The sequence below is a fragment of the Microtus pennsylvanicus genome, chromosome 4 (assembly GCF_037038515.1).
Source record: "Microtus pennsylvanicus isolate mMicPen1 chromosome 4, mMicPen1.hap1, whole genome shotgun sequence".
In the NCBI taxonomy this organism is placed as follows: Eukaryota; Metazoa; Chordata; class Mammalia; order Rodentia; family Cricetidae; genus Microtus; species Microtus pennsylvanicus.
The window spans coordinates 36,774,330-36,792,660 of record NC_134582.1 but is presented as its reverse complement, the minus strand read 5'-3'; the positions used below and the strand labels follow the sequence as shown (position 1 = coordinate 36,792,660).

General features: G+C 45.2%; 1 protein-coding gene across 1 annotated transcript in view; it reads left to right on the top strand.

Annotated features, from left to right (window-relative positions):
* Positions 1 to 3,674: 3,674 nt before the first annotated feature.
* Lvrn (laeverin) overlaps positions 3,675 to 18,331 on the top strand; it is a 56,218-nt gene continuing 41,561 nt past the window's right edge. The window contains exons 1-3 of the mRNA XM_075970850.1: positions 3,675 to 4,455; positions 16,433 to 16,575; positions 18,158 to 18,297. Coding sequence (XP_075826965.1) covers positions 3,752 to 4,455; positions 16,433 to 16,575; positions 18,158 to 18,297 — 987 coding nt within the window. The 5' untranslated portion in view covers positions 3,675 to 3,751. The remainder of the gene's footprint in view (positions 4,456 to 16,432; positions 16,576 to 18,157; positions 18,298 to 18,331) is intronic.

The window sequence follows — 18,331 nt, the reverse complement described above, 5'->3', positions numbered from 1 at the left end:
CATTGATCTACATGTCTGTTTTTTGTTCTAGTATAATGTTGTTTCATTGCTATGTTTTAGTAGCAGAACTTGAACTTGGGTATGATGACATCTCCAGATTTTGCTTTGGCTCAAGATTGCTTTATTTACCCAGATTTTTTTTTGTACTTCTGTATTGATTTTAAGGTTTTTTTTCTATTTCTTTGAAGAAGTTTTGTTTTTAATTACATCGAATCTGTATCTTGAGACCACTTGTAACACTTATTGGTTGATGCATATTGAACCTTCCCCGAACCTCTGGCAAAAGCTGAACTTGGTTGTGGCGAGTGCTCTTGCTGGTGGATTCTTGAGTTCAGACTGAGTATTTTGCTGGTAATTTTTGCATCTGTGCTGATCAGGGAGACTGGACTGCAATTTCATTCCCTTTTGCTATTGTCCTTCCTTCCAGTTTTGGTGTCTCTTACCTAACTACAGAAAAGGGTTCTGGAAATGATTTTTCTTTCCTTAATTTATAGAATAGTTAGGGATACTCTGCTGTTAGTTCTTTGTGATTCTGGTCAAATCCCCCAGTGACTCTGAAAGACCCTCGTTTTCAAGGGTAGTGGGAGAGTCCCCCAAACTCAATAAACCAGGCCAACAGATGCAGTCACCACGAGGTATCCTTATTGATCACACAGGCACCTGTGGGTGCATCAGCAGCTTATGCCAGCTGCACACCCCGGGCAAATTTAAACAGCCATATATATAGGGAAAAATGATTACATAAGAGGGGAGTATAGCACAAGCATTTCATTGGCTCTCAAGTTGGTGGGCTTAGCTCATCCTGGGAATGGCCCCATGTCTATTCTCAAATTTCCCCAAAAAACCATCAAGACAGATAAAACATCCTGCAGCCAGTTGACAGTTTAGATAGAATGCCTTGGGGGGGGGGGAGTGGAGTATTCCCTCTCCTTAGCCTAGTCAGTGAGTCTGCAACCCATAGATATCCAGTTTTAGCATCAGCTGAGCCCACGGGATGCAGCTAAATTTCAGCAGTTTAACATAGTATGTGGGCACAAGGGTCCTTCAAGTATTGGGGGGGGGGGTCTTTCAACTCCATATGGGATAAAATGTTTTTAGTTGAGAGGTTTTAAATTATTGCTTCAATTTCACTGATTCTTATGAAGTTTTGCATTATTTTACATGCATATAGGTGCAATCTATGGCATTAATAGAAGGGATGGGCAGCGTGAATTAGGACCAAAATTTTTGTAGTCTCTGAAATTAAGTTAATATAAGCTGAAGACACTGATATCACTTAGGCACATCAACTATAATGTTCATAATAATATGGACATAATAATATCAACATTATAAATGATAAAGATAATAAAGAAAATATCTGTAGAATATGCATATACAAATGAGAAGGAATTCGGCTGTTGTCTAAGCCTGCAATCCTGGGATTCTCTGTCTCTCTTTCTCTCTCTAAGCATATATATGTATATGTACATGTATGTATATATATATACATATTATATATATATGTATATGTATAATTTTAGCAGTTTCTCAAAACTTGCCCAGGAACTTGGCAGTTACGTGTTAACCATCACATTAAGCAACAGAAGTGCCTCAAGATCAGCTCCAAATGAGAGCGCAAGGCCCATGCGTGTGTCATAGCTCCACACATTTGAGCATCCTTATAGTGGTATATTATTTGTGTTTTAGTAAATAAAGCTTGCCTGAAAATTAAAGGGCAAAGCAATCACACCAATCAGCCATACAGGCCAGGCAGTAGAGACACACACCTTTAATCCCAGCAGCCACAGGACTGAGTCAAAGAAGCCAGGCAGTGGTGGTGCAAGCCTTTAATCCCAGCACTATAGAGGAATGTAAGAAGGGAGGAGACAAGCCTCAGGCTCAGTCTTTAGTCTGAGGATTCGTGGAGACAGGATCTTGCCCATTTCAGTTTTGCTTTTCTGATCGTCAGCTTGAACTCCAGTGTCTGTATCTGGGTTTTATTCTATGTGCTCCGTGTGTCCCAGGAATACTCATTTCCCCGCAGTTTTTTGTTCATGATTTCAGGAGACTCCCTCCAGTGGTTTTGACTCCTCCCTCCACTCACTGCCTTGCTTTTACCTTTCCTTTTGGAGTCTGAACTCCTAACAAAATGTCCTGGGGATGTAGCTTAGTGGTGTAGCGCTCTGGTTCTGCCCAGAAATGGGGTTGGGAGGGTAAAGCCAGAGTAATTAGTTAATTAACTAATTAGTTCAGTCACAATTTCCCTTTGATGAATTAAACCCAGAAAGCCTGCTGGGACCTTAGACCATAACTCCAGCAGCGTAACTGTGAAGGTACAGGGGAGCTTTCTCCTCCCCATCACCCAGGATCTTCTGAGAATCCGTCACGTGGTCACAATTATTCTTAACCACGCCTTTTCCTTTCTGAAGAAGCAGACCCAACCAAGGACCAGGAGCCTGGCCCACAGATGACAGGGCATCCTTCTGAACTTCCTGCCAAACTGACTTCCAGCGCCCTGTTTTAGTGGTGTTGATGTGATTGATGGCCATTGGAGGAGAGAGGAAACACACCTTTTCTGCGAGGTTCACCGTTGTCCACCCTCAGCTGAAAGGATCTCATCATGGGAAGAATTAAGAGCACAACAGAAATGCTAATTCTGCTTTACAGCTACCAGGCAAAAACTTATCCCCTAAAGGCGCTGAAGGGGAAAAGACGAACTTAAAGACTGGATACTCTGAAATGAATACTCAGCTTTCCGCAAATCTTAATCTTTTCTTGCTTGTTTGGTTTTTGTTTTGTTTTGTTTTTCCCTCTTTTAGGACCCGCTTTGTATTCGCGTGCCTGCAGACCCAGGACGGAACTCCGCGCCCAGGCGAAAAAGCCGCCCAGGCACACAGGCTAAATAGCAAACAGATGCCTGCGTGCAGAAGAACTTACTGGGCAAGGCCAGAAAACAGTTCAGCCCCATCGTTTCTGGGTGGAGCAATCGCTTTATCTTCTTTGCTTGAAATGATCTGATTTAAAAGCAGGAGTTCCTTTTCCCTTGTGGGGAAGCAGAGAGCCAAATTCTGCTCCGCGCAAAGTCGCGATCCTAAGCGAAGTCTGTCGTCCATTCGTCCGCCTCCCTCCTTCCCCCCTCCCCCGCTAGCTATTGTTCCCTGCTCCCTGGTTTAATTTGTTTGATTTGCTTTGATTTTGGTTCCCAGATCCAGCAAAGCTTTCAAGCTTACGTTTGCTGTCTGAGCCGCGTGCGGGTATCGACTTGGGGACACCAGCTTTGGTTCAGATGTAATAGTATGGCATGGTCGCTCTTTGCAGTTCAGAAAAAGTCATCAAAACCCCATTTCACCCCCCTCGCTCAGGAACTTGACTCTTTCCTACACCTGCAAGTGACAGCTCACACTAATCTTAAAACAAACAAACAAACGAAAAACAGCCCGCCGATGACATCCAGATGCCAGATGGGTTGTTTGACGGTGCCTCCCTGCAAGGGCCAAAAGGGCGCACGCACTGGTGAGGGGTCCGCCCTTCCTTCCAGTCTCTGGTGGGGCGGGGGTAGGTAGGCAGGGATCTGGATCTGGTTAGGGGAGGGGAAAACCATGGTCTCAGACGCCCTATTCAGTCCCAGTCTTCCCAGGCTCGTGGAGAAGGAGGGATAGTACAAGGGAGGAGGGACTGGGCAGGGGTTCCATTCCTGCGCATCCCGTCCTGGGTTTGACCCGCTGCTGCCCTCTCTAGTCTCCCATCTCGCCCACCCCAGACTCCCGCCATGAGCCCCCCTTCCCGCTCTGGCATCTATGTGAGCCGCGGGGTGGCCCTCCTGTTGGCCGGGCTGACAGTCGCGCTCTTACTGGCACTGGTGACTCTGGCTGCCCTGTATGGCAACTGCACGCTCGTCCAACCTTCGGAGCAGCATATTCCTGGGGTGAAGGACACCGCGTCAACCCCTCCTGGCGGCCAGGAGCAGGCGCGACCAACCTGGACACCAGAGGCTGCTCGCGAGCCTGCGGTGGTCACCACCTCGCAAGACTGGCGACCCCCGTCAGGGCCTTGGAATCATTCGCGCCTGCCGCCCTGGCTTGTCCCTCTTCACTATGATCTGGAGCTGTGGCCAAGGCTATGGCCGGATAACCTGTCCTACACGGAGAGTGTGACCTTCACGGGTCGTGTGAACATCACTGTACTCTGCACAGTGGCCACCTCGAGATTGCTGCTGCACAGCTTCTCTCTGACTTACAAGCAAGCAGAAGTGTGGGGTCCCCTGGCCCTGGGCACTAGGAATGCCACTGTAGGCCGCGTGCCAGTGGACAAGGTGTGGTTCGCGCTGGACACGCAATACATGGTGCTGGATCTGGGCCAAGTCTTGCAGCCGGGTAGCAGATATGAGCTGCACCTCGGCTTCTCTGGCCAAGTGCTTCAGTGCGTCTCAGAGGGGCTGTTCCTGAACCTCTACAAGGACCAGGGCAAGCTCAGGTAAGGGCTTGCAGCCCAGTCCCGCATGCATCCCAACCTAGCAGTTTTCATTTGTGATGCTTCTGCCCCAAGAAAGACATTTCCTCCTCTCCCATAGCCAAAGGCAAAGACTTCCTTTTTTCCCCCCTGCACTGAAAGTCTGCTAAGAATAAAGTTAATGAGACCCAGGCTCCCCCTCTTGTTACTTTCCAATCCTACTTCTGCTGCCCATACGACTTGTCCTCGTGGAGGTTGTTTCACCTCCGGAGTTTATCGTTTTTGCTGTTGTTTTAAGAAAGTCTTTCTCTACCCAGAAAACCTAACTGTCCAAACAGCTTCCTAAGGATTAACACTTTGTCTTCCCTTCCTAAGGATTAATACTTTGACCAACAACAACTGTTAAGACCTAAGAACGCCCTAGAAACACGGCTGTTTGAACCCATGGCCCACCAAAGGGGTCAGCACCTGCCAAGGCTTCTGGCCTTAGAGCAGGAGAAGCTAGGAGCCTTCTTTGGTCTAAGATTGTCTGCTCCCAGTGAGCTGGGCGCTAAGCCTTGCGCCATTTAGCCAGGTTAGCTATGGCTCTACAAACACGGCCACAGCAGCATTATTTGTTTCCATATCCTGTTTGTTTGTTTTACTAAGGTTTTGCAAAAGCTTCAGAACAGCAATTCATTTATCTGTTTCTCTTCTTTCGCTGGCAATCTGTGGCATCTGGCGCATGTGCATAGCTGAGCTCTGGAGCTTGGCACTTCCGGAATTCCTCTGGTGGGGTTTGTGAGCCCACATAACTGTACACATGGTCTTCTTACACTCGCTTGTGAAAATGTCTTTGACGGGGGGAGGCGGGGTGCGTTTCCAGTCATTCTCAAGAAGTTTCTCTCACACTGCTCTGAGGTCACACTCCTGAAACCCTGACAGTGTTGTGAAAATCGGATGATAACTTCCTCCATTCACCCATTGGAGGATCATTTGCAGGCCGCATAACTTCGTGCACGTTGCCCTTTATTAGAGACTGTGTCTCTAGATGCTCCTAGATGCTGGGGGCGGGAGCCACACTGAGGTCCACACTAATCAGCTCCTTACACATTTTTCAAAGTTCCCAAGGTCTTAAATAGGTTTAATGAGTTGCCGTAGTAGGCAGGCAGTCTTTGAAAGGATGATGTGTTGGTTTTCCATTTTTCAGTGCTTTAATTCATGGAAAAACAACTTGAAATTATCTCTTAAGGATCATGTGTGAAGCAAGATCTACTTCACTGAGAATGGCCTGACACACCCGTGCCTTAGTCCCGCAGAGGGAAGAGCTGGAAGGCAAGGCACACCTGGCAGAGGTGTCTACTGTCCACAAATCTTGGCTTGTTTGCTGGGCCCTCTGTTCCTTCTCTCTGTCCTGGTGGGGCTATGCCCAGACAAGCTAACCTGGGACAGGAGTCCCTGTTCATCTCCCTATTGTACCAGTTAAGAGGCACCAGATTTTCAGAACATCAAAGCCCAGAGTCTAGAATTGGGGTGTCTGAAGAGATACCACCAGCAAGTTATTCTTTCTTCGCTTCTAGACAAAAAGATGCTTGAAGCCAGAGTCTCAAAGAACCTGGGCACAATGATGGCCGGTGTACAGTGAACAGTGGAGCTGACCAGGCCCTAGGTCAGCTGTTGAAATGAGCAGCTGAAAATGAACTATGCTGGCTGAACCTGTCGCTGCACCTCCCTGAGTCTGTCTCTCTGTTCCTGGAATAGACACAGTGAACAGTCAGCTTCAGAGCACTGTGACAACCAATGGATGCGACAGGCCAGACCTAACAGTGTCAGTGAGTGGCACATAACATGAGCTGTGGTGTCTGTGGGAGGTAGGTCAGCATAATTGTCCTAGGGGTAGGCTCCTTGTTATACCAACACAGAGACTGCCAAGTTCTGGTACCTATGACTCCAAGAAGGCTGCCAGGAAGGAAAACACAAGGGGCTGGAGAGCGGGGAGTTTTCACCAAGCAGGTGTGGAGTTTCAGTTTCACCAGATGGCATAGATGTTTATATAAGTTATCAAGGTGAGGACATTCTGGTCTCTTCCAATTTTTAAATAATTTTTCATATGAATGGTTGTTGAATTTTTTGAAATGCTTTTTTTCTGCTTAAATTTTTGTGATTATGTGATTTTTCTTCTTGATTAGCATCTTGATATATATTATATTGGTTGATTTTGAATGTTGATCCAGCCTTAATTTCTTACCCTTTTCGTGTAGAGGTTACACGAAATGAATGGTGAGGTTGATGAGAGCCTTTACTGTAGGGAGGACAGCTTGGATGACCAATGGGTGCCTGGAATCAAACCCAGGCCCTCTGGAAAAGCAGCCCATGCTTTTAACCTCTGAGCATCACTCCAATGCCCTGACAGTGTTCCTAGGGAAAGAACAGGGGTAGCCTGGGATGAAAGTCAATCTAGGACATGAAATCAAACGAAAAGTTCTGGAGACTGAGTCTCACCACCCCAGAACTGTCCCTATCACAAGCAAGGCAGGAGTGTCTGGATCTGTCATGTTGGCTGTAGACTGACCTTAAGGTCAGATTTATCCTACTATGTAGGAATACAGGCAAAGCAGTTCCAAGGGAGCCTTGCTAACCTGGTGCTTCAGCAAATGTGGCTTCTAATCCACAGAACAGATGTGTGGTGGACATGGGCCCTAAACAGTACAAGTGGTTCCTGTGGTCCTTTAGAGGTCTGAGGGGACCTGGAATTTCTCGTGTGGCCGAGGGTATCGACTGGATAGTTACGCCATGCCAAGCATGAAAATCACCTCTGTGATGGATGCTATAGAAGTGACTGCCCAAGATGGCTTCATAAGACAGGCCCAGGTGACGGGATAAACACATGGGAGCCCAGAAGAGGGTCTTAGTGTCACGGGGAACCACCGAGTTTTGATTATTGTGAAGGAGTGACACACAAGCCACAGCCTGCTAGATCACGCTGTCACACCAATCTGTCCAGGATGAGGACTCTTCTTGAGAATTCTCCTCTCCCTTTTCCTCTACGCCATGGCATCTGAGAGCAGAAAGATGCAGCTTAGATTTCTTATCCTAAAGAACAGGTAAGTCTTTGGAAAGAAGTTTGGGTTTAGAGTTGACTTTTCCCAGGAAGAAGAGTGATTTACACAGTAGCAACAAAAATCCTCTAATTGCTGAGTTTGCAGGTTTTTGGTTTTGGGTTTTGTTTTTTTTTTTTCTGTGTCACAAGTGAAAATATAGATTCCGGAGTCTGAAGAAATTAGTTTCAGACAGTTTGTTTTACACCTCTGAGTTCTGGCAAGTACATTTTGGTGACAGCCTGCCAGGATCTTACCATCCAGCACAAACGACTGAGTTACAGTGTTCTCTTCCATCACAGCTACCATGCAACTGTCACACTCCCCAGAAAACACTCGTGTGCCTACCAACTGTGCTTTGCTCGTGTGCTGCTGACCTTTGAACCCATGGCAGAGGACGTGTACTATGTTCCTGCATAGAAGGACATTGGTTCAGTTGGTGATGGTGCCTTTATCAGAGAAGTCTGTTTTGTTGTTGTTGTTGTGTTTGGGTTTTTTTGTTTTTGTATGTACTACGTGAGTCCACCAAACACCCTAAACTACAGAACAGGTACAACTTGGCTCTGGCCATTTTAAAGAAGAAACCCTTTATTCTGCAAATCCCACCAGTTGGATAATACTGGAAATCTGTTTCGGCTCCTTGAAGATAAACTTGCCTCCCCCCAACCCTTTTTTGTTTCACTAAAATCATCAGGGACCCCTGAAGTAGCTGTTGTAGGGTGATAATGTGACAATATTTGCTATGATAGTCTTCTTAGCTACATCTACACTTGATGGTTTGCAAGACTTGTATAAGGCAAGGATGGATGCTAGAAGGTCATGTTTAACTGTGAAATAAATATATCTTTTAATTTTGCTTTGAGGACAGGCTCTTGCTGTTCAATCCAGATTGGCCTCCAAAATACTATCCTCCCACCTCATGCTTCCAAGTGCTGGAATTATAGGCATGTGCTGAGGAAAATAATATTTAAAACAATACCATCTGCTTGTGGTCACTTCCTTCTGTTGTAGCATAAACAACAGAAATGCCGGTTCTGTCTTTAATCCCAACACTCAGGAGGCAAAGGCAGGTGAAGCTCTGTGAGTTGGAGGCCAACCTGGTCTACAAAGCAAGCTGTAGGACAGCCAGAGCTGTTACACAGAAAAACCCTGTCTCAAAAAAAAAATCAAAAACAAACAAGCAAATAAACAAAAAATGCCAGCCCCTTCTTGAAGTGCCCACGGCAGTTTCTGGAAGGCTGTCCAGGGTAGGACACATTCCACACCAGCCTTCTCCAGTTTGCCCAGCCCAGCTTTCTAACGCCTGGCGTTTCTACCATGAATCTTTTATGGTCCTTTTTTATTTAACCTACATATCGCAATATTAAAAATAAGTTTCCTTTTTTTATACACACTTATAAGATATTATTATTAAATCTTTATGCATATTCACCTCTTTTGAGTAATTATTATTTCAAAGGTAGGACGAATGGCTGGATTACATGGAGGGTAGGTGGACATTTGGAGAATCTAAGAAGTTAATTTCCAAGGCGTTTGACCACTTGCAATTGTCATCAATAGTATCAGAGAATTTTAATTGCTTCATAGCTTTGTCAACACTTGGTATTGGCAGGCCTTTCTCTCTTAGCCATTCAAATAGGGGTGCTGGTTTTTTGCTGTATTGATCTCACTCAGATAGACACTGGAGTTACTTGGTGGTCCCTTTGGACTTCTTGAGCCTTGTTTTTAAACTGGCTGAGACCAATTCTACAACTTTCTTTTACACTAGGGTCACTTTAGTTCACTACTCAGCCTTTGTCTTCCTAACTCTTCCACTTATTTTAAGTCTTTGTTCATTAGCTTTCAGAACTAGGCGTGGTGGTGCATCCTCTGAATCCCAGCACTTGGGAGGCAGAGGCCAGACAGATGTAAGGCCAGATCAGGGCTGCATAATGAGACTTTGTCTCAAAGAATTAATTATCTTTAGAAATATTCATTCATAGACATGCTTTACTATATTTACTCCCAATATGGAGGCGGAAGGACTGAATCTGGTGTCACTTAACTTGCTCTAAGTTACGAGGGAATGAGAGTCATACTGTGAGTTAAGATGTCAGGCATTTGAAAGTTCCTTTGTACTTTAAAGTACTTTTTGTACTCCATGCGTGTGTTTGTGTCTATGAAGCTCAGGAAATAACTTTTGGGGAGTTGGCTTTCCCCTTCCACCTGGGGCTCAAAGTAGTATCATCTGGCTTGGCAGCAAGTGTCTTTCTTCACCCAGCTACTTTACTGCCCCCACTTCTTAATTTAGTTAGAACAATCATATAACTATACTCTTTTTTTAAAAAAAAATATTTATTTATTTAAGATTTCTGCCTCCTCCCCTCCACCGCCTCACATATCCCTCCTCCTCCCCCAATCAAGTCCCCCTCCCTCATCAGCCCGAAGAGCAGTCTGGGTTCTCTGCCTTGTGGGAAGTCCAAGGACCTCCCACCTCCTTCCAGGTCTAGTAAAGTGAGCATCCAAGCTGCCTAGGCTCCTACAAAGCCAGTACGTGCAGTAGGATCAAAACCCAGTGTCCTTGTTCTTGACTTCTCAGCAGTCCTCATTGTCCGCTATGTTCAGCAAGTCCGGTTTTATCCCATGCTTTTTCAGACCCAGGCCAGTTAGCCTTGTTGAGTTCCCGATAAATCATCCCCAATGTCTCAGTATGTGGGTGCACCCCTCACGGTCCTGAGTTCCTTGCTCGTGCTCTCTCTCCTTTTGCTCCTGATTTGGACCTTGGGATTTCAGTCCAGTGTTCCAATTTGGGTCTCTGTCTCTGTCTGCTTTCATCGCCTGATGAAAGTTAATCTCCAGGAGGATAACTATATGTCTTTCTTTGGGTTCACCTTCTTATTTAGCTTCTCTAGGATCACGAATTATAGGCTCAATGTCCTTTATTTATGGCTAGAAACCAAATATGAATGAGTACATCCCATGTTCCTCTTTTTGGGTCTGGCTTACCTCACTCAGGATAGTGTTTTCTATTTCTGTCCATTTGCATGCAAAATTCAAGAAGTCGTTGTTTTTTACTGCTGAGTAGCACTCTAATATGTATATATTTCATACTTTCTTCATCCATTCTTCCGTTGAAGGGCATCTAGGTTGTTTCCAGGTTCTGGCTATTATAAACAATGCTGCTATGAACATAGTTGAGCATATACTTTTGTTGTATGATAGGGCATCTCTTGGGTATATTCCCAAGAGTGGTATTGCTGGGTCCAGGGGTAGGTTGATTCGGAATTTCCTGAGAAACCACCACACTGCTTTCCAAAGTGGTTGCACAAGTTTGCATTCCCACCAGCAATGGATGAGTGTACCCCTTACTCCACAACCTCTCCAGCAAAGGCTGGTGTTTTTGATTTTAGCCATTCTGGCAAGTGTAAGATGGTATCTTAAAGTTTTCTTGATTTGCATTTCCCTGATCACTAAGGAAGTTGAGCTTGACCTTAAGTGTCTTTTGGCCATTTGAACTTCTTCTGTTGAGAATTTTCTGTTCAGCTCAGTGCCCCATTTTATAATTGGGTTGATTAGTTTTTTACGGTCTAGTTTCTTGAGTTCTTTATATATTTTGGAGATCAGACCTTTGTCAGTTGCGGGGTTGGTGAAGATCTTCTCCCAGTCAATGGGTTGCCTTTGTGTCTTAGCGACAGTGTCCTTTGCTTTACAGAAGCTTCTCAGTTTCAGGAGGTCCCATTTATTCAATGTTGCCCTTAATGTCTGTGCTGCTGGGGTTATACGTAGGAAGTGGTCTCCTGATAACTATACTTTTGAATTCTTAGGAATATCCTTGCATTCTGATCATGGTATTCTCCCGATCAAAGATAAGCAGTAGCTGGGAGAAAGTTAGAGAAAGGAAATGAGCAGGCTCCAGGGAAGGAATTACAGAGGAGTTATAAAAAATTCAGATCTTTATTGACATCACATAAAGGAGACAGTAATATGATCAACTTTGAACACAGTGAACAGGGTCTGAAAGACTTCCTTGAAGTTGCTTTTACGCAACTTTGAGAATGACACACTCTCAAAAGAGAAAACCGAGCAATGCTGGGAAAGAATTTGCATTTCTCAAAACAAGGTCAGTGAACTGTAGTACCAGGCACACGATGCTGATGTAAAGGGAGGGAGGAGGTAATTTCATAGCTGGGATGGGTGTTGAACTCATATTTTGTGTGCACAATGGTTTCTCTGGGAGGTGATTGTGTTAGCCATCCCGTAGCTTTTGAAAACAAATGTGATCAGCATATCATGAAAACATGCTTCTATGCATATAAACAGCTTTGATTTCCCCACTGTTCTTCACAGTTTAATGTGTGTTCCAACAAGACTAGGCACACATCCTCATATTAAGGCTGGATGAGGCAACCTAGTAGGAGGAAAAGGGTCCCAAGAGCAGGCGAAGAGTCAGAGACACACCCACTGTTTGAGTCCCACAGGAACAGCAAGCTACACAACCATAACATATATACAGAGAACCTAGCTCAGACCTATACAGGCTCCATGAGTGTCACTTCAGTCTCTGTGAGCCCCTATGAGCCTAGATTAGTTGATTCTGTGGACCATGTTATTATGGTATCCTCAGTTCTTCTGGCTCCAAGTGGTGGATGATTGACAATCGCTAAGTCATAAATACAGTCAGAGACAAAAACAAGACAACCTTACTACAACAGTACACATATTTTCTGTTGATGCTCCCTTTACACCCCTGCATCTTTCCTTCCAGCTCTAGGACCTGATTTGTGGCAGACACCTGCAGTAGGGCAGGCACAGTTATCCATATCTTGACTTTATGCTTCCATTCCTCCTTGCCCATCTTAATAACTACTGGTGCAGCATCCAGGGGTCTGGCGAGACAGGCACTGTAAGAAGGGGTTAGGTAACATGTATGTACGTTTTAGAGGAACTAGTCCTCTTGTCATTTGCTCGCTCGAGCGCAGCACATGCCTTATTTTCCTAGCACACATATTTCTTTCGACATGTGCTAGCTTTCTTGCCATTTGTCTTTCTCCTATACATCCCTTGACTTAGCCAGAGATTATCTTATTGCTCTGCTTGGGTCATCAGTTACATCACTGGGTCCTCAGTCCAACAGTAAGGTACTGTGTCTCTACACTGCTTTATCCTCTTGCTGGTGGCTCTACCGGACAGGATCCAGGAAAGGACCCATTATGGTTCACAGTGTCTTGGGCTGCAACGTCCCACGGAGCACGTTCATCCCCTCCTTGCCTAGGACTGCCTTGTAGCTGGAGGCACAGCATTTGTCTGGCTCTGCCTCTGAAGCAGCCAGCTGTTCAGTCACCTCTTAGGTCTCAGTGGGTAGGAGCAGAGCCCAGGCTTTGGGTCAGTTTCAGTTACTTTCAGGGTGAATAAGCACCAGCTTTCTTCTTTCAGCTTTAAGGAATATTCAGGCTGCTTTCTGAGAGTCTCTCTCCTCTCCATTAGCCCAACGATAGAGCTCGGTGCCTCCTTCCCACTCCCAGACAGCATGTGAGTGTTGGTAACAACCATCCACTGCCTGCTGAGACTTCTCTTCTCTGATTCCTCTTCACTCCCTGCCTCTCCTGTGTCCTCTTACATCTGAGCTGTCTAAAGAGGAACCTTCTGAATCTCAAGTCCATTTGCTTCATGGAACTTCCTAACCTAATTTGGCATCTTTCTTTGGAATTTTGCCGCTATTATATTTTGTTGCCTGGTGGAAACTATAGTTTTCAGATCCTCTTACCCAAGTAATAAACAAACATGATTCATGGGACAGTCCTTGAACCACAGTCCAGTGGTTGAACATCTGGCTGCACTAAACGTTTGGATTTCTGGGTGTGGGTTGCATAAAAGTATTTAGGGAGTGGGATATCATAACTCTTGAAGAATTTTACTTAAGCTCTGACCAGCTCTGTTGTTTAGCATTTGTTAGCAGACGATGTAGACATATGGAGCTCATAAAGTAACTTGGAATGAAATGATTTACCGAGTGCATGTAACTGATATCTCTTTAGTGGAAATAGACCTACTCTCCAAGTGCAGAACGCTTCTAGCTCCAGACAGTGGTGAGGCCATGATTCTAGAGCAAGAGGAAGGGGAAGACATTCCACAATGCTGAACCACTAGGAGGCAAATTCCCCTACAGCAATTCCTTCACCAGCCGCCCACTCCAGAGACTTAGCAGACACCATACTAGCATATTTCAGTGAGACCTGAAGGGAAGAGAGAATGGCAGAGCCTCCTGTGGTCAGAAGGCTAGACAGCTCTGTCTCTGTTGGCAGAATGAGAAGGCAAAGACGCTCACTGTGAGATTCCCAGATGTGGCATCCAAGATCAGGTGGCTGCTGCTAGCCTCTGGCCTTTGCAGTTAAGATAAAGAGCCCAAAGGGCTGTGACTTTTCTAAACAGTTTTTTTCAAACTGTTTCCTGGACAGGGAAACAGTTACAGAAATTCCAGGCCAAGCCCTTTTCTTTTACTGGTCAGGAAACTTGAATCATGGACTTGGAAACATTGCTGTGTAAATCAGTGATGTTCTTCATGCTTGAGATTCATCAACTCTGTGAAGTCACGGCAGGGGAGATGCTGTCAAACTTCTCTTCTCGTGGTTTGTGTTCAGCATTTGGCTTCCTGAGTACCTGAAGATACTCTATAACGAGAGGTGCCTTTTCACATTATAGTATGCTCTTTGGCCCAAATGTCACCATATGTTCAGAGTGTTCTACAGTTTCGGGGGGTATGGACTTCCCAAAGAGCGTGGATGAACCCTTGAGGGATTCATCCTTCCACCAGCTCCAGGTGACTTAAGCAGGACCACCTCATAGACTTTGTCTACATTTTCTTAGGTATGTTTAGCCCTCTTTCCCATGCCCTCTCTTAGAATCATGGTTTTAGAGATCTCAGTGGCCATTCAGACCATCTCTCACTACATCCACACATTTTATGGGAAAGATGTCTAGAGACTTTAAAGCGTCTTTCTTAAAGCTACAATGACTTTAATTTTTTTTTAATCTCCTGATTTTAGCGGAGAACTCTGGTGACCAAAAAACAACATACAATGTTGTTTTGTTGTATCTCCTTTCAAACAAAGCAACCCAACTCATAAAACAGGCCATTTTGACTGTAACACACACTGCACAAGTATTTCAAGTCTTTTGTAAGTCTTAATAAAGCTGCCAATATTTTCTAACAGCCCCAAAGCTGAGCTAAACCTTATTCAACAGTTGTGAAGCCATCTTCCATTGTAAATTACTCAATCAAAAAAGAAGAAAAAATAGACAGAACCCCTAGCTTATGGTAGTTTGGAAGTGGGGAGAGAAAGATGATTTTGATTCAGTTTGTGGTCAGGTATAATTCTGGGCAACTTTGGATCGTTAATGTCGATCAACTCACCTATGAGGTAATGGCCCTTGGGTCTTTTCTAAACTTCAGCAGTACTGAATACGTCTTGTCAGGTTGGAAGATGTTGGGCTCACAGGTGATTTGGTGTTCAGTTGTTCACGAATGATACATGATATAGCATGTGCGCTCAAATAGCAACCCAAAGGAGAGCGTCATATTTTCCACACAGAGAGCTGAAGCTCAGGATCCGCAAAGTGACTTTCCCAGAATGGCTCAGCTGGTAGCAGGGTGACCAGGCCTTGTAGCCAAATTGGCTATGGTGAAACCACAGGCTTCCTTCCAGCCTGGACAGGCAAGGCTATAATAAAATGAGGGAAATGAACAGGCCAAACAGGCTGGCTGCAAATTATGGCTTTGCCACAGTAGCGTTTGGACACCCCAGTGGGCTGTCTGTGAGACGGTTTGTTCTTATTTTTCACGAAAGTTTCTGAAAGTCTTAACAACTTGAGTGCCCTCCTAGAGCTGTGCAAATTGTTTTTAATGTAAGCAAAGAGGCTCTTCTGCAGTGGAAGAGAGGTCCACAGAGGTGAAAAATGGAACCGGACAGGCCCTCTCAAGATGTTTGTGTTAGTTTGGCTTTATTTATCTATGAACTGTCCACAAAAGACGGATGATAAGCCCAGGACCTCGGATGCAAGGGAAGTTCATATTTAACATTGTTCTCCACAGCTGGGTTCCCAGGGTGCTGAGTCTTGGCAAATGCAGTAACCAGACTGAGGAGAAAGCTTATTGCTGAGAGCCATGCCCTTCAGACACTCTGGCCGGATGGGCTGGGGTGAACCTGACATCGTGGGTTTTTTTCCCCCTAAGCTTTCTGCTGTAAATCACCAGGGCATCATGGCAGTGTGTTATTCGTTGTAATTTTCCATGGGAGTAGGAGAAGCCACAGTCGGGATGTGGCAGATCTCTCTGCAACTGTAGGACATAGTGTTCAGTTGGTGCGTACCCATACGGTTGACCCCCAGAGGGGTCCAAAATAGAACTGTACGTTTCCAATTAGAAAGACGAGGGAACATTTGAGAAAGAGGGGTAGACAGAAAGAAAATGCATAGACATACTTTAGACTGCCTCGCCCTTTGGTGACAGATCAAAGCCACAGCCAAGTCTCAGAGAGACCGTCCTGGCTTTCCAAAGACCGACATTCCGCGAGTGTGTTTGTTCCTGCTTTGCCTGTGAACGCTTCATGATGTAACGAGACAAAAATCACTTTGTGGTTTAAAGTTAAAGAGATCATTATTATTTTAGGTAGGTCTTACGAGAGCACAAGAGCCCCAAGATACTATAGAAATTAGAGAGAGGGAGAGGGAGAGGGAGAGGGAGAGGGAGAGGGAGAGGGAGAGGGAGAGAGAGAGAGAGAGAGAGAGAGAGAGAGAGAGAGAGAGAGAGAGAGAGAGAGAATGTGTGGTTTAGAGATGGCAGTGAGAAAGACAACAAGATACAAGCTCTTTAATATACCCGGTTCAGCTATACCCCCCAACTCCCCCCCATTGATTTAAGAAAAAAAATTCCCCCAAATGTATTTCAGAGGCCTGATTGTAACTCAAATGGAACCAACATTTGCCAGGACTGTCTTCCCCTGTTTTGATGAGCCAGCTCTGAAGGCGACTTTCAATATTACAATTATTCATCATCCTGGCTACAAGGCTCTTTCCAACATGCCACAGCTAGGTAAGCAATGCTTCCTGCCATTGTGTAAATGTGAAAACGTGAGCTTTCATGTCTGCTTCTGTGGGCAGTGTGTTAGTGGCCTTCATCTGTTGTAACCGTGGAGAGCAGTGACACGAGCCAAGTGTGGACCCTCCCACTTAGAGAAGATAAATCCCTGTTCTTTCTCAGTGGGGATCTGGGGACATGATACTGCCTCTGCATACTGACAGTCTATCTGCCTGTTAGTTAGTCTACAACTATGGGCTCTTACTGATAACAGGCTGGTACAGTTTGTCTCAGCAGATGCACAGATGTGTTTTAGTTGCCTTGGGTGATTTTCTTACCTTGACTGCACTGGTTTCTATCTCTAAAGATCCAGAGACATGATATAAAAATCTTGACCTTCAGTTCCTTGGTAACTCTAGTGCTCAATTCATGTTGGACTTGCAGCATTGATATGACTTTAATAAAAGAAAACTGAGGACAGGTTAGCCTCTTTATGGTAACCTGAGCAGTCATAAACTGCCCTAGTCTCCCTGTTACTATGTATTACCCCATGACATATCAGACAGTCAGCCCTCCCCAGCAGTTGAGTTTGCAATTTCAGCATTAGGCTCCAGACTGCTGCTGAAAATCCCTCTGAAACCCGACAAAGGGGGAATTGCAGTTTTGAGTCACTTTGGGCTCAGGTAGCTCTAGATTAAATCCTGCGAGATGTGTGCCAAACGAGGACACAGAAGTTGGTGGAAAGAAAGGTACCGACTGGGCAGAGGGCATACAGTGCTCACAGGCTTGACATTCAGTTATGTTCCCGTCACTCAGGATGCTGATTCAGACCTACGATTCCGTCAGCGGACCCTTCAAATATACCTTTTATTTATTTAAAACTTATTACAGCAATTGTATAGGTTTGTGGGATAAAGTGTGATGACTTGATTCATACCTGCAGTAGGTAGTGGTCATAGTGGAGTCGTCATAATAATAGAAAATATTTTAAAACTGTTCTGGGGATTGGGGAAATGGCTTGGTCAGTAAATGCTTGTCATAGAAGTGGGGGAATCTGAGTTTGATCTCCAGCACCCACGTAAAAAGCCAGGCATGGTCAGTGCAACTGTAATCTCAGTGCTGGGGAGGCAGAGGCAGGGGCTTCCCTGGGGTCTTGCTGGCCAGGCAGTCCAGCTGAAGTGGGGAGCTCCAGGTTTAGAGTCCTTGTCTCAAAAGACAAAATGAAGAGCAGTTGTCCAAGATGTTCTGTGCTGATCTGTGTAAACACGTGTGCACACTTGCACATACTCATTATGTACACACATAAATACTTTTGAACAGCATACTAATTTTGCATATTCTTGGGTTATAGTGTGATATTTCAGGGTAACTGACACTTTTATCTCCTTATTGCTAACTTGTGTTTGTATCCTGGATGACAGTGGTTCACAGTAACCTGATGTAGTGTTGATGGTTTAGATAGAGAAACCGGACCTCCTAGACTACAGGGAGTCCCTAGGAAGGAGAGGTTGGTTGGCAACTGTCTTGACAAATTGTTTCTAGGTTGCGGTGCATGTTATCTAGGTTTACGGCGGTCTGGACTAAAATATTCCCGCAGGTCAGTCTGAAAGAATCGACGTGAATGGGAGCAGATGGATGGTCACTACCTTCCACACCACACCCCGCATGCCAACTTACCTAGTCGCTCTTGCTATATGTGACTTCGACCACGTCAGCAGAACTGAGAGAGGCAAGGAGGTGAGTAGCAAGGGGCCCGCACACAGGGAGCCAT